Below are 24000 nucleotides of genomic sequence, written 5' to 3' on the forward strand. Positions count from 1 at the left end.
TACGATTCACAGACAAAACACACACACACACACACAGCTCAGCTCTCAGGCACAAACACACTCTTACACACAGACACAAACACACACTTACACACAGACACAAACACACACTCACACACAGACACAAACACACACTTACACACAGACACAAACACACACTCACACACAGACACAAACACACACTTACACACAGACACAAACACACACTTACACACAGGCACAAACACACTCTCACACAGACACAAACACACTCTCACACACAGACACAAACACACACTTACACACAGGCACAAACACACTCTCGCACACAGACACAAACACACACTTACACACAGGCACAAACACACTCTCACACACAGACACAAACACACAGTTACAGTTTAGCTCTCATGGAGCATGCAAACCAGGAATGGACCAAGGCAAGCCGCCGTGGTGGAAAAGCAGTGCCTGTACGTACCTGGTCTGCGTGAATCAGCATCATGAACGCGTTCCTCTTGCAGCTGGCGTCTTTCTCGTTAACCAAGAAATCGTGGATCAGTTCCGGGGCGTCTGGGATCAAATTTTCAAAATTCCTGCAGAGAAAATCAGGCTAATTTATGCAAACAGTTATTCTCAATTCTGTCACTAAAAAACCCAGCGCGCACACACACACACACACACACACACACCTGTAGATGATGATGGCCAGGATGAGACAGTCCTACAGACAAACAGAGACACACCTGTAGACAGACACACACACACACACACACCTGTAGATGGTGTAGATGGCCAGGACGGCGTTTCGGCGCACGTAGCTGTGCCTGTGCTCCAGGCAGGCCCGGATGGCGGGCATCAGCGGCTCCAGAAGCTCCGCCTCCTTCAGCTTGCAGAGGAAGCGCAGGGTGGAGCCACGGATGAACTCGTTGGGGTGCTGCAGGTCCTGCAGGAGGCCGAGAGTCAGGCGCTTCATTTACACACACACACACTATACACCGCACACACTACTGCAATCAGCACATGCACAGAGCGCAATCAGCATGTGCAGAAGCACAGAACTCACTCAGTATGCGCACGTGCACAAAGTTCACTCAGTATGTGCATGTGCACAGAGCTCAATCAGCATGTGCATGTGCACAGAGCTCAATCAGCATGTGCATGTGCACAGAGCTCAATCAGCATGTGCACGTGCACAGAGCTCACTCAGTATGTGCATGTGCACAGAGCTCACTCAGTATGTGCATGTGCACAGAGCTCACTCAGTATGTGCACGTGCACAGAGCTCACTCAGTATGTGCACGTGCACAGAGCTCAATCAGCATGTGCACGTGCACAGAGCTCACTCAGTATGTGCATGTGCACAGAGCTCACTCAGTATGTGCATGTGCACAGAGCTCACTCAGTATGTGCATGTGCACAGAGCTCAATCAGCATGTGCACGTGCACAGAGCTCAATCAGCATGTGCACGTGCACAGAGCTCAATCAGCACATGCACAGAGCGCAATCAGCACGTGCAGGAGCACGGAACTCACTCAGTATGTGCAGGAGCACGGAACTCACTCAGTATGTGCACGTGCACAGAGCTCACTCAGCATGTGCAGGTGCACAGAGCTCAATCAGCATGTGCACGTGCACAGAACTCACTCAGTATGTGCATGCGCACAGAGCTCACTCAGTATGTGCACGTGCACAGAGCTCACTCAGCATGTGCAGGTGCACAGAGCTCAATCAGCATGTGCACGTGCACAGAACTCACTCAGTATGTGCATGCGCACAGAGCTCAATCAGCACGTGCACATGCACTTGCACGTACTTTTTTCCATCTACCCGCCACCTTGGCAGATAAGCCAAAACGTACATTTTGGACCCTGCTCGCAATATAATAATAATAATAATAATATGAGTAATAAGGAGACCTTTCTGTAGGCGTCGCACACCAGGATCATCTCCTGCAGCAGTTTGCCGTCGGGCGTCGTCTTGGGAACGATCTCCCAGAAGACCAGCAGCAGCTTCTTGATGGTGTGATCCTGCAGGGGCAGGACGAAGCGGATGATGGTCATCAGGAGGCCCGGAAGCTTCTCCCCGTTCAGGATCATGATGATGACCTTCTTCAGAGCCTCCGTCTTCGCCTTGACCTCCCCCTTCTCTGCATTGAAGGAACCAGGGAGGAAACAGCGCGGAGTTACAGGAATGTCAGTCTCACCTTCAGAATCCGGACAATTACTCTTCTTCGATAATATTCCATGTGACCATTGTTCTTGCCGCCATTTCTGTCCCTGTCTGTCTGTCTCCCTCTCTGCCCCCCTTTCTCTCTCCCCCTCCCTCACTCTCCGTCACCCCCACCCCCCTCTCCATTCCTCCCCCTCCTCTCCATCCCCCCCTCTCTTTCTGTCTATCTCTCTTTTTCTCTCTGTCTCTCTCTCGTCTGGAAAGGTAAAGCCACAGAATTGGGAGGTTTCCCACAGCCTGACTAGTTCCACCAGGTTTTGGCCAGCGTCACACACACTCACCCAGATCAGCCTTCAGGCTGATTTCTGACGGGGGTTCTGAGTCCGTGGGAACGTTGATGAGGGTGTAACACACATTTTCAGCGGCCGTCATTGTGCTGCCGGACCTCCAGTCAGCATCCAACCCGGAAGATTCCCGAAGATTCCTGAAGATTCCCAAAGATTCCCTAAGATTCCCAAAGATTCCATAAGAACTTCCAAAATGCAGAGAGTTTGGAACAATCATTGTTTACTCAATCAGTCAAACAGCTGGATGCCCCCCCCTGCCCCATGTCCCATGTTTCAAAATCACCTTGGTGACAGAGTAGCAATTCTGCTGGAAGACGGCAAGTACAAAATGGAATGCTGTGTGGGAAATTTTATGGGCTCAAGGCAGAATTTCAGAATGTCCTTGTTCTCAAAAGAAGAAAATATTCAAGGGATCCCCCCTGTCCTTTATTCATTAGTAATTAAAAAGAGGAACAAATTCATTGTTTTTGGAGTCAGCTGCATTCTCCATTTTATTATTTCAAAACATGAAATACGTTTATTCCTGTTCAACAGCCTAGCTAGATTGATCGGGTCGAACTATCCCCTGATATCAAGCCGGCTTGTACAATTTCCAGCGATGACCTTCCCCGTTTCCTGGGGTGTTGAATTATTAATACGTGTATCTTGAAACTTATTGAGAGAAATGCATTCATTCATTAGGTTTCGAGGCAGAAGTTGATCTAGGTTAATTCATAACTCTTCTTTCAAACGGGAAAGGGCAATAACGTTATCCAGTTGAACAAACAATCAGTGCATCAGTTACATTCATAACAGATGATATTCGCAAACACATCTTTTTTTAAAAAGACTCCCGACTATCCACGCTGACAGGCTGTGCCACGGTGCCGGGTGGACAGGCTGGGCGGAAGCCACGTAGCCAACTGCAGAGTTGGCAGGTGATCCGCTCATGGAAGTCATTCGCTCCGATACAGTTGTAATGAAATCGAATGGTAGTGAAACATCAGCCAGATACATATGCTAACCCTAGTACAGTAGCTTTCCACTGATAAACAGCCAGAGCGCTGCTGTAGCCCAAGTCAGATAACCCACTGACCGCCGTTAGCTATATTAATATTCAGCAAAAGCAAGCTAACCTATCATCAACATCACAGATTCGGCCTTTTCGCCGGGGTTTAGCTAGCAGGATTATGCGACAACATACCGAATAATTTAATAATATCTACATTCAGTAACGCCACGTTATTTTTTTTTTCTTAAAAGAATACATCGTTACACACGGACCCTGAGAGATGCTGTAGCCCTACACTTTTTTCTAACTTTACCTTCAGATGATGCTAATGCTCGATACTGAGCTCTTGACAAGCTAGTTGTTATCTAGCATCATTCAGCTACAGCAGGTAGCGAGCTAGACAACAGACAGAATAACTCAAAATTAGATTACAGGTGTAAAATATATTTGTGCGTTTCTTAATTACCTGTAGGATGGGGTCTGAATATCCCCTTTCGCGATGTCTGCGCTTCGGCAATGCAGCTCGGCTCAGCCGCTTGCCAGTGACGTGGAACCATAGACCGTAAACTCCTCACTGTACCACAGCAATACTACAGCAAGCAGGGAGGGACAAACCGCCCACGTTTCAGGATTTTCTACCGGCGCATTCGTGCATCTTGGCGTTGTCTAAATAGGTGATTCTCAGACTCGATACCACTGAGTCCGCTGGTTTTTCAACCACAATTGCAATCCCAGAATTTCTACATGGTGTTCATTTTTCTAAATCAGGTGCTTTTTACAAATTTTAAAACAGTCCTGCACAGGCTTGAGTTTTCAGTGAAATACATTACAAAACTTTTGATCACATCAAAATAATTTTGTTCTGAATATTGAAGACATTTATAAATTTGTCATTGATATACAATAAGTCATCACATATGGTAATACATGTCAGTTGTTCTAAGAGCATCTGCTAAAGCCAATCAATTACTTGAATTATACACTTGTGCATGACAAACTACCTTTCTGAAAAAGAATATTGGTTCATGTAATTGAAACGTTTAAAAACCCTTCTCAGATCCTTAAAAGCACCATGTTCAAGTACTCATTACTTTACACTGTGGCCAGTATATTACAGAAAACAGCACTTTCTCTTGCAGTTAAAACACAACACAGACAAGGTCTAAAGGACACACTTCACTCTAAACACCAACACAACACACACACACACACACAAATTATGCATTCTGTTTACAGTTTCAGGAGGAAAAGAAAGTTTATTGTCATTTTGGCTGTCATGGACACAAAACTTTTTTACAGATAGAAAAGCATACAGGCAGCTACCCTTTGTAGAAAAAAATTGAAATAAGTGGCTTGACTCAGGTATCCTTCTGGGTTTATTCATTGAACAGAGACAGTTTAGGACTGGTTCTGTCAGCTGATTGACAGGGGGCGTGGCCGAGGCCGACAGGGGGCGTGTCCAGGGGCAGACTGGGCTGGGCTCAGTGCTCCATTGGCTCGTCAGGTTTCTCAGCAGCCGGCTCCTCTGCAGGTGGCGCTACCTACCGCAGAGCAGGGAGAGATACAGGGGTTACAGAGCCGCCAAAAACAGCAGCGACATGCCCACTGAGCACACTGCAGCGTTACTGACATCACAGGCATCTCCCCACACACGTACGCACGATTAGGAATCACGGTTAGTGCCATCTATCCATCCAGATAGTTTTGATGAGATTTGACATGTTTTAAAGATATCTGCCGCAGCTAAACCTGAGAGCACTCAAAGTGCCAAAAATTCACAATCGAGAAACTCGACAGGAAAGACTCTTCTGCTCCGATCCAATTCATTTTTTAAAAATCAGCCATTTTAAAAATAAGCTCCATTTCTTCTCTTGGTCTTGGCCATTTTTATTTAAAATGACAAATAAATCAAAAAGATATATAAACCACACAGATAAGATTCTATGGAGAGGTCCAGCAGTAAAAGGCATTACAAGGAGATGAGAAAAGGAAAATGAAATGTTCCCCCTAGCACCCAGATCAAATGCACTTCAAGAAAGAACCGAGGTTTCTTTACCTTCCTCTGGGCTCTCTCCTCCAGACCTTCGAGGAAAGGGGCGACGTCATCGTCATCGTAGATGGTGAACTCCATGTCCTTGCCTACGATCCCGATGGACACGTTCTGAAAGAGACAGCGCAGTTACAGCTCCCGGTTAGCGATAGGCGATGTATCGCAACGATAATCATCCAAATGCAACAATCGTCGTAGCCTCCATGTGGCACGTTACCTTTCCTTTCATCTATTTATTTTTAATTAAACTTCAAGCAGTTAGTAAACAACCAAACGAAACAGGCTGCGTGAAATGCAGAAATGAAGAAAAAAAAAAAAACATAACCACTGTTATTTATTGGATGTTGATAAGACAGCCAATCAGTACCAAGGCTGCACAGCTTCCAAGTGATCACGTGATGTGTCTTTGTCAATCACATGGAGCAGTGAGGCCTAGCTGCTGATTGGCTAGCGATGTCTTATGGTCACCCAATAGATAAGTGGCGATGTTCTGTTTTGTTTTTTTCCCCCAGAAGCATTTCGCACGGCCTCTGAAGGGTGGTTGTTTACGAGTGCATAAGGCATGATCGTAGATAATAAAACGAAAAGAAAGGCAATACACCACACGGTGGATAGGACCGTTACAGCATTCAGTAATTATCGTTGCAATACAGTACCCATCCCTAATCCCGTGCTTGCTGCACTGGCGACGTCCACCAGGTAGTTGCCAGTTATAGGGGCGACATAGCTCAGGAGGTAAGAGCGGTTGTCTGGCAGTCGGAGGACTGCCGGTTCGAGCCCACGCCCTGGGCTGAGCAAGACACCTAACCCCTAAATGCTCTGGTGAATGAGACGCATCAATTGTAAAGCGCTTTGGATAAAAGCGCTGTATAAATGCAGTCCATTTACCATTTACCAGGTAGGTACGGCAGAGCCGCGTCCAGCTGTGTTAAACTCTTTACCTTCGTAGTGAGGTCCTGCTCGGCTGGGAGGGTCTCTCTCAAACCACGGAGGCCGTGCTGGACTAAGTCATTCAGGCTGCCTTTAGAGAAACAACAAAAAAAAGAGGAGTGTTTAGCAGAGCAATAAAAATTGGGAGCGACATTCAAGCCGTGGGTAAACTGTCATCTATGGCTACCTGAAGGTGCTGATCAACCAATCATATCTCTACATCTCATGAATAATCACAGTGTGCACTTTCACATTATTACAAAGCATTACTTTCTTTTTTTAAGAAAAAGTGGTAACTGTAAGTATAACTGAATTTCCAGCCCTGGGTGACCTTTATTCCCAGCATGTCCTTTATCTACTCAATTTGGTCACAGCGAGAGAGAACAGCCTGTGGCCTGTCAGCCAAACCACAGGCGGCCCTACTGCCACTTTCACCCTGCAGATCCCCAGCAGAGCTGAGCAGAGCTGCACCAAACACCTGCATCGCACAGGCAGGCAGAATGCATTGGCCAGCAGAACCCACCCCATTGGCTGGAAAACACCAGCTAACAGCACCTAGAGCCCTCTAAAAATTAAATTAGCCAATCCTAGAGCGAGGTACTTAACCCAAACTGTTCCAGTGAAAATATGCAGTTGATTGCATGTTTACACACAAAAAAACTTAAGGTTAAGGTAAGTGTCAGAGTTTATGATAAAGTGTGTGAACATAAACATAAAAGCAAACTTGAAGAGGGGCCTCACAATCGAGGAAGTCGTCCATTTTGCGCTCCAGGTAGGTGCGAGCAGACTGCGAGCGAGCTCCGATGGACATGGCCTTGCAGTCGAAGTAGTTGGCGGAGGGGCAGGTCTGGAAGATGTGAGGGCCCATGTCCTGGATGCAGAGCACACATGCACTTTTCACTACGGTGGAGCAGACTGGCACGCAGCGACAATACAGAGCCACAGGACCTTAACTCTGCTTCCGGAGAGCCGCTTGGGCTGGGTTATTACTTTCAGTGTCAAAACAAGCAACCGATTCAGACCCAAGAAACCAGGTGAGGTCACGCTGGTTAGGTCAGGCACTTCAACTGGTCAGCTAAGTTCTCAGTAACAACGGCAAGGAGCAGATCCTATGGCTCTCCACATGCAGGGATGGAGACACCTGACAGAGTGGCATACATTAGTAAACCAACTAGGTTACCTTTACGCACAGATTTTTTTTTTAATTTGAAGAGAGAAAAAATACAGAGCAACTGCTGCACCACCCTCCCCCCTTCCCTAGCATTAAGAGCAGCCAAGGTGCTATATGCATGTAGAACATGTACACCAATAAAACAGAACCTACGTCATAGCCAGCGATGAGCAGCCCAACTCCGTAGGGCCTTCTGCCATACCGCTGTGTAGGAATCTGGGTTTCTGGGACACGAGTTAAGGAAGACTCAGCCGTTACACTCAAATACCTCCCCAATATGCCGTACACAACTCGACATAAAAACAGGAACTGCCAAGGTTAAGACTGCAGATGATTTTGAGAAACATTTCCTTGCTTTTCATAAACGGATTTGTCCTGCTTCACTGAAGCAGCGCTGCCTAAAACCACCACAGCCAGAGAGAGACATTAGTCAACTCCACCCAGTGGTGTTCTCATTGGTGTTCTCATTAGTAAAGGGTGGTGCTCCTAGTGTTAAAGGCCGGTGTTCTCATTGGTAAAAGGATACTGCTTCCGATCAGCGAGACGAGGCGGGACACAGGGAGGGGCCGATCAAACACAAACCTGGAGTCCAGACACTCCTGACGCATGAAGTTACTGCAGAGGAAAAACAGGTGGGGGGGAGAGAGAGAGACAGATAGTGCTTATTGGGACTCCAATACAGTTCGTGAATCATATAAAAACAATAGAGATTTATACTGACCACAGAAGCCTGGCATCAGCCGTGAGCCCAGCAATGGAGATTCCTATGTGGTTATCCACATGGAGGATCTTCTTCTGATGAGCAGCCAGCTCTGATTGAGCCCTCTAGAGTACGGGAGGAATCATGTCAAATTACTGTATTTATTTTGACTGTAATTTGATGCCGAGAGGGGAAGCTAGGTGTGTTGAGGTACAAGCAGACAACACTGTGCCAAATTACTGAGGGTTCTTATTCCAAACACGGATCAGAACTCCAAGACAAAAATATATATACAACCTGTAACTACAGAATTTAAGCAGGACTTATTTGCGTAGAAAACAAATGAGTACCTGACTGACATGCGAATTCATCAGAAACTATCGGTAAATTTCTCCCATCAACTACTAATTAGGCTGCATTGTCGGAGGGGCTTACCCTTTGGTTGATGTGGGTGCCAGGGTTGATGTGAAGAATATTGTGACAATTGTTGGCAAAATGCGCTACACTAATAAATTGCGATACTTGTAGTTGTGAGGCAGAGACATCTGCTAATCTCACAACTAGTCGAAGTTCACTAGAAGGATATTCACCCACAAAAAAAAAAACAACAACGATGAAATCTCACGGTATATTAAGGAGGACCGTACCTTGAGAGCCACGAGCACTGCGTGACTGCGGGACTTAAGTCCGACGGTGGCGGAACCCTGTTTCACTGCCTCCATAGCATACTCAATCTGATGAATACGCCCCTAAAACACAGGAACCAGGCCAAAATCAATTCATACTGCATACAGCCAAGCAAAAGTGCAACTGAAAAAAAGCAACCTCAAAGCCATTGGTAATTGATAAGTGTTCTCTTTCCTTTCAAAAGCTGTCACAATGAAGGGCATACAACCAAAGCATCGCATATAATTTTGTAACGTTACACATACAGGGAAAGCAACATTATCATGAAATACTTGAATGAAGACTTACCTGAGGACTCCAGACGGTGACGTCGTTATCATATTGGTTGCGAAACTAAAGAGAGACAAAATATAAATCGACACACAGCAGATCTATTGTCCAACGTGCACTTAACCTGTGGTTTAAACGGTTAAAAACTTACATAATTGTCCTGGTGCTGCATCATAGAAGGCAAATGAAAGAACTTATAACTGCTTATAACGCAGGCGACAACGTACTGAGCTGAACACCTAAAATGTGGTTTAGAATTTCTAATGAATAAATAATTGAGACATTTTTACAGGCCATCTGCTGTCTTTAAGTTTCCTATGACGTCTCACATTTTGCCTCACTGGCTAGGTAACATTAGCTAGCTGCCTACATTAATGGGTGATAGCGATAACGGAGCTTAGGGCTTCATCGTGTGTGACTTTCCAACCTGCATTAGCCAGGTAGCTACATCCGCGAGTATGTATTACATTCATAATAAAAAACTATCACCAGTTCGCAAGCGAGGGACCTCAGAGTTCACCATCCGGATATGAAAGCGAAAGTACACGCAACAACATGCTAAATACAACGTTAGCTACATTGTCCATCTGGGCTAATTTAACATCTTACATAGCAATATATCTTCATGTTTTGTCAGTTCAAGGATTTCGTTAGCAGTTTAACAGCTGGTGCTGTGGCTAACTAATGGAAATGAATAACAGTGCACAGGGCCCAGCATACAGTCCGGCATCTAGCTAGCGATAAAATATGGTGCATCTTGCTAACGTTAGCTTGCTAGCTAATTCAATTTAAAAGCAAACTTTTTACTGGAAAAGAAAATGACCTAAGCAGATGATGGGGACGAAGACCGTTTTAGAAATAATACGTTTTTAAGCAAACTTACTTGCACATTTACCTTGTTTACTTCTATATCGAAAAGCTAATGTTAGCTAGCTGGCTAAACGCTTACTCATGGCCCCATTCCCCCATATTAGCGAGCCAGACAAATCTTAAGTTGCTGTTTCTCTTAATATGGCTGAAAACGTAATTATTGACGAACACATCCCATGCTAATATACGGCTGAAGTGTAAAAACCAAAACTGCACAATTGTGACAGCGAACATAAATGTAATTAATGCTGAAATCTCTTTCATTCTCACCATTTTCCTCCTGCTGTAATCTCTCCCTCCGAGATCAATGATTCTGCAGATCTTCTGCTTTTCCTAAAAATCTCCGCGCGCAGGGGAAAGCATTAGATCACAGAGCTACACTGCGAATGTGTGACCTGATAGAACTGCAAAGTTCCTTTGGATATTATCAAGTTGCCAACCTATCGGTATAGTAGTAGCTAATGTTTTTCTTTAAAAAACTGGTATGTTCTTTCCCATCTACGTCCTAAAGACCTTTGTATCAGGAAGGCCAATGTTTAGTGGAAATAAACCACGAAAATTAGCGGTTTATGATATAGATAGCCAGCCCATAGACAATTTTATCGAATCAAGTTAATTCCCTGAAGGCTACTTAATATAACTTGGGCGACATGTCCCTAAAAGCGTCTATTCAACGGGTCATATGTGGTTTTACACTGTATTATATTGTCACTAAGCAGACTCTCCTATCCATAGCAACTGACAAAAAAAGTTTATTTGACTATTTACAGGCGTAAGTCTCCGCGGCTAATTTATTAATGGGGCAAAAGAGCGTCCTTGTTTTCGAGTAATCGATTTCAGAAGCAAATATACGCATTCCATGTAGTTTTCGTGGAATTAATTTAGAATATTAATAGTTAGCCGTGTGTAGCTATTGTTAAAGGAAGTAAATTCCCACAGTCCTGCACAGATTCAAGTCTCAAAACTGGAGTAGCGTGCGGCTTTCTGCTGGCTATACTGCAGCGCGCGCTCCGTGGATTGTTGCTCGTGGTTTTGCAGATTGTCACATCTAGGCGGCGACACAGAGTCCATCCTCGGAAAAAAACAACATTTCACCTCCTTTTCCTTTTACCCAAAATGCTCGAGTACGTTTCAGTGACCATGTCGCGCGTTTGCTGTCATGAAATAATACAAAAAATAGGCACGAAAAGAGGGGGGACGGGGACTTCTCGCGGAATATAAGGATATACAGCTAAAACCATGGCTGTAACAGAAGAAGGAGATGTGTTGCACAGTAAAATCAGGCAGTACGATGGGATTGGCAGTGCAAACAGCTCAGAAACCTTCAGAAACGGCTATGTGAAAAGCTGCGTCACCCCTTTAAAACAAGACCACCAAGGGGGCTTCTTATTTAACATTTGTAGGTTTTGCAGTGTGGATTTAATAGGTTTGAGACGATTTCGGGCTTCGGCTCTTTACGTCGGCGCGTTCGCAGTTTTTGCCGTTTCTCTGCTGATCTCCAGGAGCCTGCCAAGTGGACTTAGCTTTTTGGATCTGCGGACACTGCTGGGCTTTTCACAATCCATCAGCCCCCTGTTCAGCATAGGCTGTGCGTTCTTCTTTTTAACGTTTTACCTGCGGAGGAATAAGAGGGAAAGTTACTGGTGCTGGCTGTTGTCGCTGCCAGCGTCGTGCTACTTGGGGGACTTCTTCGTCTTGCTGTTTTTGCAATGGGGGGAAGACCATCACCAGATGCAGATGGTGGGCAGACTGCTGTTTGTCCTGGGCTGCGTGGGCTTGCTGACATTGGTCCCCACTTTGAAACTCAGACACAGTGTTGTGATCCTGGTTTTCGCCAGTTTGGTGTGGCTGGTTTCCTTCACGAGCCTTGGCTGTCTGCCCCCGTACGCGAGACCCCTTTTGGCTTGCGTGGCGGGGGTATCGGGCTGCCTCACGGGGCTCTGTTTCCATAATTATTACCCCGCAAGGGACACGCCGCACAGGATCCCTAACGCCGAGGAAAAGGTCCCTGTAATTAGACCTAGGAGAAGGTCCAGTTGTGTGTCTTTGGGAGAAACGTCAACCAGTTATTATGGCAGTTGTAAACTGCCCCGGAGACCCTCCCTACCATGCATTTCCAGAGAACAGGTAGGTTTTCAGGCACATAAATTACCGCTCTTTTTTATTCCATCAGTGTTAATACAAAAATAACAAAGATAGCACAAGTCTCTTCTTGGTGCACCACGAGCTGGATTTTTTTCCCTGAAAGTGTTTTGATGAATGAATGTAACGCCACGCTCTTTTAAATGGAAAGACCTTAGATGTAAGTGTTTATACACTTTCCATAATTCGTAAATTACGCACACTGGCATGTTATGTTCTCGCACTCAAGAAACTTTATTCATTTGCTATAACTACTTATACGTTGTTATTTACTACAACACAGGACTACCCTACTGCTGAAAGTTACTATGTGGGATGCGCACAGCTAGGCCAAGTCCTGGAGGTGTAGTCTATCTGTAGTATCGCACTACTAAACCTGGGAGAAGCTCAGTGGGGTGTTCATGTCATACCGAACAAGTGACGTGCAAAGTGTGCTTTTTAACTTTTCATTAGGTCAACAGATATTTTGCCTGGGTGCAAAAAGGATGCTCAATTCGCTGTACCACCGTAGCATTTTCAAACAGCAGTTTTTTAGGCTAATATTTAGCCCACTACTTGTCCCATCTCCATACGTTTTGGTTTCTGCGGTTAAGAAATGAGGCGCTTCCCTCAGTTCAGTTGAGATAAAACTAAGTTTTATTCTTGGATAGAAACAAGGAGAAACAAACGTGACGACAAGAACAACATATCCACGTGTTTAGTTTTCTGGGCATATTATATAAGACGTACAGAAGTAATGCGCGGCCGAAATTGTAATCAAACTGACAGTTTTTTATTTGAGTCCAATTACCAGTGAAGAGAAATCATGTGGGACATGCGATTTGTAGACTCATGAACCAGCTGTTAAATTTACAATGAAACTGATGACATAGCGACGATGCAGTAATATAAACATTACGTACCGTGGCCTGCAACTAGACATGCATTAGCGTATTTGATGCCGTATGAAATGTAGCCTAATGTTAATGATGACGGAAATATGACATCTAATTATTTATTATTTTAAAACCTTGGATACTCGTTTTATATTTTATTTGAATGAGGGAAAAAAACAGCCCCAACGGGTTGTGTAAAAGCATTGCAATTATTTCCATCTTAATTTATTAAATCACACATTTATGCTTCTCAAACCTTCAGCTTCTATATATACTTAAAGCCATCCCTTTCGCGGCGTCCCACTCCCAGTTTAGTGCACGCGCTGGACATTAATATTATTATGGGTAAAACCATAAATTGAAATCACTTTGATCCAGCTGACGTCAAAAGGTTATCACGCGCCTTATGGAGTGTCAAGGGAATGGCGCAGTGCGCATGCATACGCAAACCGACACTTTTTACAAACCGGTGGCACTGTAAGATACCTGGGAGTATTATATAACAATCTTACAGTTTCGGGCATAATTAATTTAGCTGGTTCTTCAAGAGAAAGTTGGCCTGGATTTGAGTTTTGAGTTTGTATAATTAGGGCACGTACGTCACTATGATCTTGTGCCCCAGTTATGTTTCAAGTAAATCGTGTTTTTTTTCCCCAAGTGGTGACATGTACTTTTAATTAGTATCTGATTAATTGTGCAATAAGTATCTTTTGTATTTTATATTTTTATATCGGTTTTCATTTTTATAATTTTGACATAAAAAAAAAAATCATGGTTCCACAGCTTTTGTGTTACAGTACAGTAACAGGGTTACTCTCTGGCCCCAGTCACACAGTTAAACAGGGTTACTCTAGGGCCCCAGTCACACAGTTAAACAGGGTTACTCTCCGCTCCCAGTCACACAGTTAAACAGGGTTACTCTCCGCTCCCAGTCACACAGTTAAACAGGGTTACTCTAGGGCCCCAGTCACACAGTTAAACAGGGTTACTCTAGGGCCCCTTCACACAGTTAAACAGGATTACTCTCTGGCCCCAGTCACACAGTTAAACAGGGTTACTCTCCGCTCCCAGTCACACAGTTAAACAGGGTTACTCTCCGCTCCCAGTCACACAGTTAAACAGGATTACTCTCCGCTCCCAGTCACACAGTTAAACAGGGTTACTCTCCGCTCCCAGTCACACAGTTAAACAGGGTTACTCTCCGCTCCCAGTCACACAGTTAAACAGGGTTACTCTCCGCTCCCAGTCACACAGTTAAACAGGGTTACTCTCCGCTCCCAGTCACACAGTTAAACAGGGTTACTCTAGGGCCCCAGTCACACAGTTAAACAGGGTTACTCTCCGCTCCCAGTCACACAGTTAAACAGGGTTACTCTAGGGCCCCAGTCACACAGTTAAAAAGGATTACTCTCCGCTCCCAGTCACACAGTTAAACAGGGTTACTCGCCGCTCCCAGTCACACAGTTAAACAGGATTACTCTCCGCTCCCAGTCACACAGTTAAACAGGTTACTCTTGCTCCCAGTCACACAGTTAAACAGGGTTACTCTCCGCTCACAGTCACACAGTTAAACAGGGTTACTCTAGGGCCCCAGTCATACAGTTAAACAGGGTTACTCTAAGGCCCCAGTAACACAGTTAAACAGGGTTACTCGCCGCTCCCAGTCACACAGTTAAACAGGGTTACTCTCCGCTCCCAGTCACACAGTTAAACAGGATTACTCTCCGCTCCCAGTCACACAGTTAAACAGGGTTACTCTAGGGCCCCAGTCACACAGTTAAACAGGGTTACTCTCGGGCCCCAGTAACACAGTTAAACAGGGTTACTCTGGCCCCAGTCACACAGTTAAAAGGTTACTCTCGCTCCCAGTCACACAGTTAAACAGGGTTACTCTACGGCCCCAGTCACACAGTTAAACAGATTACTCCCGCTCCCAGTCACACAGTTAAACAGGGTTACTCTACGGCTCCAGTCACACAGTTAAACAGGTTACTCTGCGCCCCAGTCACACAGTTAAACAGGTTACTCGCGCCCCAGTCACACAGTTAACAGAATTACTCTCTGGCCCCAGTCACACAGTTAAACAGGGTTACTCTAGGGCCCCAGTCAACAGTTAAACAGGGTTACTCTCCGCTCCCAGTCACACAGTTAAACAGAATTACTCTCCGCTCCCAGTCACACAGTTAAACAGGGTTACTCTAGGGCCCCAGTCACACAGTTAAACAGGGTTACTCTCTGGCCCCAGTCACACAGTTAAACAGGGTTACTCTCCGCTCCCAGTCACACAGTTAAACAGAATTACTCTCCGCTCCCAGTCACACAGTTAAACAGGGTTACTCTAGGGCCCCAGTCACACAGTTAAACAGGGTTACTCTAGGGCTCCAGTCATACAGTTAAACAGGGTTACTCTAGGGCACCCAGACGCTCGGTTAAATGGGGTTACTTCCTCTGCTTTGCCAAGCTTCTTTTGGTATTTGTGACCACGTAATTTCTGAACTTGATCGGCATCTTAGGGAGTACTGTAAATGGTTCACGTTCACGAAACCTTTCTTAAATTCTTCTTACTTTTGTTCTTAATAAAAGTTCCTACAAAAAAACCAACATGAGATTCATGAGACATGCGCAGACCTTAGATTTTGTGTGTTGGAGGATGAATGCCGTTTGTTCGTGAACTGAATGCTTGTGCCTGTTTGTGTTGATTTGCATAAGGAAACACCCTGGCAATCCCATAAAAGGCATGCCACCTGCAGGGTCGTGTGCAAAGATCCGCCGGTAACTGCTCTCCGCAAACGTATCTGCTCCTCATATTTGTGATCCCTAAATACTGTACATGCTTTCTCCTCCCGGCACGGTTAGCCGAGTAATCCAAAGGCAACTAATATGCTAGCGTGGGTTGGGCTGTGCGTTTGTGTGTCTTTATATATCATTATCATCAATCCATCTGTGCATTATCTGTACCTGCTTATCCTGGGCAGGGTCATGAGGGGTGCTGGAGCCTATCCCAGCATGCACCCCAGGGCGCACTGAGCACAGTGGGGGTCCCGGTTTGAGGGAGCGTATCAGAGCACACATATTTCTCTGGAACAGGAGTGCAGTTCTGCTCTGGAACAGGAGTGCAGTTCTGCTCTGGAACAGGGGTGCAGTTTGCTGACCCGGATGCAGTCGCTGACCCGGAGTGCAGTCTGCTCGACCAGAGTCAGTTCGCTTGGAACAGGAGTGCAGCTTGCTCAAGATGGCTCTGGAACAGGAGTGCAGCCCGCTCTGAAGATGCGTCTACTGGACAGGAGTGCAGTTCTGCTATGGAACAGGAGTGCTGCTCTACTCTGGAGCAGGAGTGCAGTTCTGCTCTGGAATAGGAGTTCAGCTCTGCTCTGGAACTTGCTTCGCTGTCCCAGTGCGTGTAATCATAGGGCAAAGGAAAGCTAGTATTGACCATATCTGAGAGTCAAGGTCCTTGTTTAACTGTTGAGGTCAATGACTCCAACCCATGAGTGCCCATATTCACAGTGTGTAATGAGTTATATTTAAATTGTTCTAAATTTAGAGATGGCTGGCTCACGTTCTAATGTATGATGACTGAAGATAATACTTGTAATTGTTTTTATTTGTAGATTGCAGTGCACATGCACGCACGCACACACACACAAACAAACACACACACACACACACACAGACACCCAGTGCAACTTATTGCCACTCAGGGAGCAGACTCCATTTCAGTATTTGCATGTGGGTGTCTGTGCGTGTATGCGTGCACGGTGTGTGTGTGTATGTGTGTATGCGTATGTGAATGTGTGTGTGCGCGTGGGTATATGTGTGTGCGTCCCTATGTGCATTGCTGCAGCATTTGCGGGTTGCCAGAAGATGCGCTCGGTAACCCTCAGTGTGGTTCGTCCCCAGTGTGGTCCTGTTCTGTGCTCTGCCGAAGTCCAGTGCGGTGGACATGGCTGCACAGCCGCGGCTCGTAGGCACACCGGAGGCCGACCTGTGGCGGCCGGTCCTCAGTAGGTGGGTGTGCGTAAGCTGGCGGGATCCCTGCACGGGGAGAGGAGTGTGCTACGCGCACGCAGAGGGCTGTGATGGAGGCCTTGACATGGCGGCCTCCGCGGGGCGGTTTTACATGCGATTTGCATGCCGTCGGTACGGTTCCTGCTCTTAGTGGTGGCGCTGCTGTTGGGTGGGTGAAGCGCGATGGCCGAACGTGACCTGTGAGTTTTTGAAAAACACGTAAAAAGCTCGAGAGGGGATAAGGACAGAGGAGAGAACATGTTGAAACGTACAGATTAAATTAATTAATTTGTTTTGTCGCTGTCCTCAATTGTCACTGCCACAAAGACATATCAAGGCTTTTAAATCCTGTTTTTATATTTCTGTTTGCATTAATGAAAAAATGCGCCATAGTTTTTTTTAAATGTCCAATAGTAATATTGCAACCTGTTTCAAATATAGTTATGTCTTACTGGCTGTGATGTTAAGGAGTCTCACTGTAAAAAAGTTCAGGCAAAAAACCTGCGATGGATCCAGTGTGCTATGAAAGTGTGTTATAAACAAGGCTAGGTACATTCATGGGTGCTACCAGACGGAGTCCTGCTGTCTGTGTGTTGAGGCTGATCTTTAGTTAAAATCTTAAATTTAACTCCAGCGATGCAAAGCTGGCATATAAGAAAGTGCCGTTAATGTAACTGTCTGAGGGCAGCAGAATGCCATGGATATAGAACCCGGGGGCAAAATCATGTTTTGTTTTTTTTTTTTTACCCCGGGGGGGTATTATTATCATGTGCTACTAGGTGGTACTGCTATTGCCCCCCCAAAAAAATAAAAAGAAAAATCCTGATGAAAATTTACTGTTGTAAATTCCCCCACCCTCCAAAAGTTGAACTGAGATCTGCTGCATGTCCTGGCATAAAGCCCTATCAGTTTGTGCTTGGCTTTGTACACGAAGGGCTGCCCTTTCTGTGATTGTGTGACCTTGTTTTTCAGGTGACTAGCTGGCACAAAGGCCAGTGATGAGCTACACTTACACCTGGGGGCAGTTCCCCCCCCCTCCCCACCCCCATCAGCCGTTGTAATTTATGTTTCTACCATGTTTTTCTGACATCTATCTGTGAGCAGCTGTGTATTTTTGGGCTTTGTGATCAAGCGCTGGTTTAGAATAATACACAATACCACAGATGACTCAGGGGGAGATGAAAGGCTTTCGTCTGTCTCTCATGTCAGTGCCCAGGGTTCTGTGGCGGGAGCTTCCATCGGGCCGGCGTGTGTTCAAGCCTGTGAATCTTATCATGCGAAGAGTTTTTATCAGAAATTTGCTTTCTTTAAAAAAAAATATATATATACAATGAATATTGTTGTTAGCGTGTCTGAACATGCGGCTGGATGTCGTCACAGTGCCGTCCTGCTGGTTTTGGGGTCGTTTAGGCAGTTTGCACATTCAACGGCTGTGCTGATGCTGATTTGGAAACACTGGCATTGCGTAAAGAATTCGCAAACTACAATAAACATTTCGTCAGCTCAGAGACAAACGGTGGGATTCTTGCCAAACGCTCGGATGTAGTCTGAGGCAATTTACCCAGGCTTCTTTTGCTACTACTTAAATACCAAAGAAAATACAATTCACAGTTATTGAAAAATTATTTAAAAATTAGGTTCATATTTTCTCTAATGTATTGGCTATAATAATACAACATGAAGTATTATTGTTATGATGATATTGTGGTTGTATAAATATTGGTTTGAGCTAAAGGCACCCTGTGACAATTTAATTGCTGCTCTCTTTACGGACAATAGCATATTCCTTTATCGCCGTGAAGTTAAATATCTGGATCGATACTATATTTGTTAATTACAGACATGATGTATTCCGTTAAATTCCTGCATAATGATAATTGAGCGACCCGTAGTTGAGAGGTAATATGGAGTTTAGGCTCCACATTTTAAAGTGCTGCTGTGAAAATGAGAATTTTTATTTGTATCTTTCTTATTAGCAGTCTTTGTAAAAACATGTAGTGAGTTTTACCTAGTTGAATGTACAGGGCTGTAAGCAAGCATAACTGCAAGCAAGTTGACGAAGCCAACCAATCACATTGCGTGTATGGCAGGACTGTTTGTGTGCGTGCATGCATGTGTGAGTATGTGTGCGCGTTCTGGTGTTGGTGAATGAGTGTTCAGACGTGTGAGGGTGCACAGTGATGTTATGTCTCCAGTGTGTTAGTGTGTTGGTGAGTGAGTGTTCAGGCATTTGAGCATGTTCAGTCATGTTCTATCTCTGATGTGTTAGTGTGTTGGTGAGTGAGTGTTCAGACATGTGAGCGTGTACAGTCATGTTATGTCTCTGGTGTGTTAATGTGTTGGTGAGTGAGTATTCAGACATGTGAGCGTGTACAGTCATGTTATGTCTCTGGTGTGTTAATGTGTTGGTGAGTGAGTGTTCAGACATGTGAGTGTGCACAGTCATGTTATGTCTCTGGTGTGTTAATGTGTTGGTGAGTGAGTGTTCAGGCATTTGAGCATTCTCAGTCATATTCTATCTCCAGTGTGTTAATGTGTTGGTGAGTGAGTGTTCAGACATGTGAGCGTATACAGTCATGTTATGTCTCTATTGTGTTAGTGTGTTGGTGAGTGAGTGTACAGACATGTGAGTGTGCACAGTGATGTTATGTCTCCAGTGTGTTAATGTGTTGGGTGTGTTGGTGATTAAGTGTTCAGACGTGTGAGGGTGCAGAGATGTTATGTCTCTATTGTGTTAGTGTGTTGGTGAGTGAGTGTTCAGACGTGTGAGGGTGCAGAGATGTTGTGTCTCTAGTCCAAGGGTCTCGAGGTCACAGTATCCACTAGTTTTTATGATTCCCTTTCAAACAATTCAGCAGCCAATTTAGACCTAACCAATCAATGACTTAAATTAAACATTTAAGTCCAGAACACATCAGAAACCTGCAGATGCAGTGGCCCTCCAGGAGCAGAGTTTGAGATCCCTACTCTATGGGTTGTACGTACTGTATACGCAAATTAATTTCATTGTATTTATTCACAATTATAGACTTAAATATCAGTATGTATATTATGCCTGTACTTTTTAATTTGTGCACAGCACGGATTTATGTTGCATGTGCCATGGGACGTTTCAACTGAAGATAAAGTTAAGCGTAATGTTTTATAATCGGTAATATGCACACGTACAAACCCAGGAGGAAGAACGTCCCTGTACCAGTATTGTATGGAAGGCCGAACATGCCATAGTCAAAAATAAATAAATATAAATAAATAAAGAAAAATGTAACAATTAGTGAATGTAAATTATTAATTGATAAAATCTGGCGTAAAAGGGTATTTCTTCATTTATTTCTTTTTGCATTTATTTCTTGATTCATTAGTTTTTATTTTTTTAGATTTATTTTTGTATTTATTTGTTTATTTATTTATTGTTTCTTTTGTTTATGTATTTCTGTATGTGTGGAAATAAATATACAGAAATGAATTAAATCAAGAAATAAATGAAAAAATAGATTATAAATATTAATTTATTTCTGTGTACATTCATATATTTGTATATTTGTCTTGCATTTATATTTATTTATTTATTGAGTCATTTATTTATTTATTTATTTTTAATTTTGTCATTTTTGGTAATGGAGTTACTTTAAGTCTATTTTCTTGCTTTAAACTATGAACACCTTAATGCCTGTATTTCAGTCATGTCAAGCTGTAAGGTCATAAGGTCGGCAGAATCTCCTGTATTTATGATATCCTTCACAGCAAACAAAAAATTTGTCTGGGCGCAACACTAACTGAAAACAAACACTCAAAACCTAAATATCAGTTTTGGAATGCAGCGCATTAAAGGATCATCACGGGTTGTTGTGCTTTGTGTTTCCAGCTAAAACCCTGCACCCAGGTTCACTGTTCATTTAAAAATATGTGTGAACTGTAATTTTTTTCCCTTATAAAAACCTGAAGTCAGTTTCATTCTCTAAGTAGTGTGGCTGGTTGTTTAGTACAGTTGCTAAATGAGCACTGAGATGCTCTTCCAGAGAACAGCTCTTCAGTTTTTTAATGAGGCCAGCTGGACAGAAGTAGGGTGTTAGTCATGACATCTTGCTGCCGTCTCTGAAAAGGAACTTGCATGAAGGTGATCATCGGGCGAAATAATGTTCTCCTTTTGTCTGTTCTCCGTCAAAGTTGAACTGAACATTTGAGATGATGTCATTGAGGAGAAGGGTGCCCTGCGTGGGGTCAGAGTAGCCTATACCCGCTCCATCATGGACGCTAGAGAAGTTTCAGTTACACTGCCGAGACTAGCTCAGGTAACCCGTGGGTACAAGTGGATTCTGGTTTTGTACTCAGAATGTCCTTTTAGCCAGTAATGCAGGGCTCATGGTCACTTGGGGAGGGTCCTGTAAATGGAGCCAGCATACTCCTAAATGTTATTTAGTGAACCCCCCCCCATATGTGCCCTTCAGTTGATTGCTAATGGAATCTTATGCATTAATCCCGACCAACTGAAATGGGTGGGGATCGGCCATATGCTGGAGCTTGACATAGCGTGTTATAGCATACCAGACTGAGAGGTCAGCGTGAACACACTCAGGGTGTTATGAGACGCTGGGCTGAGGGGTATCATAAACATTACATTACATTACAGGCAATTAGCAGACGCTCTTATCCAGAGCGACTTACACAACTTTTTACACAGCATTTAGTTAGCAGTTAACTACATTAGTTAATGCCAGGCCATGTGACCTTGGTGTGAAGTGTTACCTTGTGGTGCTAATTACAACACTGAAGATTAGTGGTCCACAAATCATGCACATTATCAAAATAAACGAAAAGTTACGTGGCGCTGCTTGTTATACGTGCATATATGTTGTTATACATGTTTGTGGCCCGATGAATATCCCTGTTCCGTTCCGAAGCTGCCGTTTCGGAAATGTACGTTGCGAGCTGGGGTGATGGAAGCTGGTGGTGTTGTCTTGTGCTCGTCCAGAGAGAAGGCTTTCCCTCTGCCCCGTCTGAGACCGTCAAACCTGCCCGTAACCATAACGGATGCCACATTCATGTGTTACACAATCGCTAACTCCGCCGTAACTACAACACAACACCCCCCACCGGTCCCAGCTGAAAATATGCCCCCCCCACCCCCCACCCCCCCGCCTTTTACGATGGAGTTTGCACTCTGGCCCTCGGAACGCGATGTAGGTGTAGCGCTTCTGTTCTGAACAAAGTCTGACGGTTTATGACTTTATTAAAATTACGTGGAGTAATGGCGGGATGGGAGGGGAGGACAGGAGTGTGAGAGGAAACGCGTTAGAGCGAGATACTCTAATCGGGCCCTGGAGACCAGCGGTGCAGAGCTCTTCCCCTCTAATAAGCGACTCATTTCGACATGCGACAACAGGTGTGAGGGACCTTGGTGTCCTCATTCAGTCAGCTATTGGGCCAATCAGTGACCTTAATCAATCAATGAACTACTGTATCAGGCCAATCAGATACCTTAATCAGTCAATTAACTACTGTATCCGGCCAATCAGTGGTCTTAATCAATCAATACTATATCAGTCAATCATACTTAATCATCAATTTATACGTCGGCCAATCAGTGACCTTAATCAATAGTTAACTACTGTATCAGGCCAATCAGTGACCTTAATCAATCAATTACTACTGTATCACCATTCAGTGACCTAATCACAATTACACTGTATCGAATCAGACTTAATCAATAACTACTGTATCCGGCCAATCAGTGACCTTAATCAATCAATTAACTACTGTATCCAGCCAATCAGTGACCTTAATCAATCAATTTACTACTGTATTCGGCCAATCAGTGACCTTAATCAATCAATTAACTACTGTATCAGGCCAATCGGTGACCTTAATCAATCAATGAACTAGCAGGTATAAAAGAAAACCAGCGGTACTACTGGCTTTCAGGAACAAATTTTAGCCTCCCAGCTGTAGAGGTGGCACTCTAAATCCCCTTGAGGGTAATGGTGTGGCTGTGTGACTTAATGGTTTGTGGGCGGGGCTTGGAACTTTGAGGTTGTGTGTTTGATTCTCAGCTCGTACCCTTGAGCAACCCTGGATTGCATCAGTAAATATCCGGCTATATAAATAGGTTCTGCGCAAAGAGTGTAATTTGTGCAAGTTGCTCTGCTAAATGCGTAAAGGTAAAGTTAATCTGCATTGACATAAAGTTTGTAGTTTATGAACAGCTTGTCATGGTCAGTCTTATCCGGAGAGCAGTTGGCAAATGTGATCGAGGTGCCTCACTGTCACGGTAACGCTCAATCCAGCTGATGGAGGAAACTCCCCGTATCCCATGGTAACGCTCCATCCACCTGATGGAGGAGACTCCCCGTATCCCATGGTAACGCTCCATCCACCTGATGGAGGAGACTCCCCGTATCTCACGGTAACGCTCCATCCACCTGATGGAGGAGACTCCTCGTATCCCACGGTAACGCTCCATCCACCTGATGGAGGAGACTCCCCGTATCCCACGGTAACACTCGATCCACATGTTGGAGGAGACTCCCCGTATCCCACGGTAACGCTCCATCCACCTGATGGAGGAGACTCCCCGTATCCCACGGTAACGCTCCATCCACATGATGGAGGAGACTCCCCGTATCCCACAGTAACGCTCCATCCACGTGTAGCTGACGCCGTGCTTCTCCCTGAGCGCTCATCGGGGCGATCTCGCCTGGCTCTCGTTCTCCGCCTCGGGCTGTTTTTTGGGTGTGGATCCTTGTGCGCTCTTCGCTGTGCGTCACTCCGGAACTGTCATCCTTTTTTCTGTGTGCCACGGAGGACGCTTGA

The 24000-nt window shown here is 44.8% G+C and overlaps 3 protein-coding genes across 7 annotated transcripts in view; 1 reads left to right on the forward strand and 2 right to left on the reverse strand.

The window, feature by feature from the left end:
* LOC135241948 (coatomer subunit beta) overlaps window positions 1-4106 on the reverse strand; it is a 14798-nt gene extending 10692 nt beyond the window's left edge. The window contains exons 1-5 of one of the 4 annotated variants that reach the window (XM_064312752.1): window positions 3954-4106; window positions 2491-2633; window positions 1897-2126; window positions 753-922; window positions 458-572 (exon numbers count right to left, since the gene is read on the reverse strand). In XM_064312752.1, coding sequence (XP_064168822.1) covers window positions 458-572; window positions 753-922; window positions 1897-2126; window positions 2491-2581 — 606 coding nt within the window. In that variant the 5' untranslated portion in view covers window positions 2582-2633; window positions 3954-4106. Of the gene's footprint in view, window positions 1-457; window positions 573-752; window positions 923-1896; window positions 2127-2490; window positions 2682-3800; window positions 3887-3953 lie in introns of those variants that run through there. The other 3 variants (XM_064312751.1, XM_064312749.1, XM_064312750.1) reach the window with 3 other exon arrangements.
* Window positions 4107-4723: 617 nt separating this feature from the next.
* On the reverse strand, window positions 4724-10550 carry psma1 (proteasome 20S subunit alpha 1). Its single transcript, XM_064312753.1, has 10 exons — window positions 10436-10550; window positions 9314-9358; window positions 8986-9087; window positions 8360-8463; window positions 8165-8253; window positions 7792-7862; window positions 7209-7338; window positions 6479-6558; window positions 5544-5648; window positions 4724-5028 (listed from the first exon to the last, which is right to left on the reverse strand). Exons 1-10 carry the CDS (start codon window positions 10436-10438, stop codon window positions 4969-4971), a joined length of 789 nt encoding a protein of 262 aa, XP_064168823.1. The 5' UTR covers window positions 10439-10550; the 3' UTR covers window positions 4724-4968.
* Window positions 10551-10878: 328 nt separating this feature from the next.
* Window positions 10879-24000, forward strand: part of LOC135241946 (cGMP-inhibited 3',5'-cyclic phosphodiesterase 3B-like) — a 54322-nt gene continuing 41200 nt past the window's right edge. The window contains exon 1 of one of the 2 annotated variants that reach the window (XM_064312746.1): window positions 10879-12292. In XM_064312746.1, coding sequence (XP_064168816.1) covers window positions 11405-12292 — 888 coding nt within the window. In that variant the 5' untranslated portion in view covers window positions 10879-11404. The remainder of the gene's footprint in view (window positions 12293-24000) is intronic. The other variant, XM_064312747.1, reaches the window with a different exon arrangement.

This window comes from Anguilla rostrata, chromosome 16, assembly GCF_018555375.3.
Source record: "Anguilla rostrata isolate EN2019 chromosome 16, ASM1855537v3, whole genome shotgun sequence".
In the NCBI taxonomy this organism is placed as follows: domain Eukaryota; kingdom Metazoa; phylum Chordata; class Actinopteri; order Anguilliformes; family Anguillidae; genus Anguilla; species Anguilla rostrata.

Coding starts and splice junctions, on each gene's coding strand:
- psma1 (XM_064312753.1), bottom strand. Junction 9,088..9,313: donor TCACCGTCTGGAGTCCTCAG/GTAAGTCTTCAT, acceptor CCTGTGTTTTAG/GGGCGTATTCATCAGATTGA. Junction 8,254..8,359: donor GCTGATGCCAGGCTTCTGTG/GTCAGTATAAAT, acceptor TTTCCTCTGCAG/TAACTTCATGCGTCAGGAGT.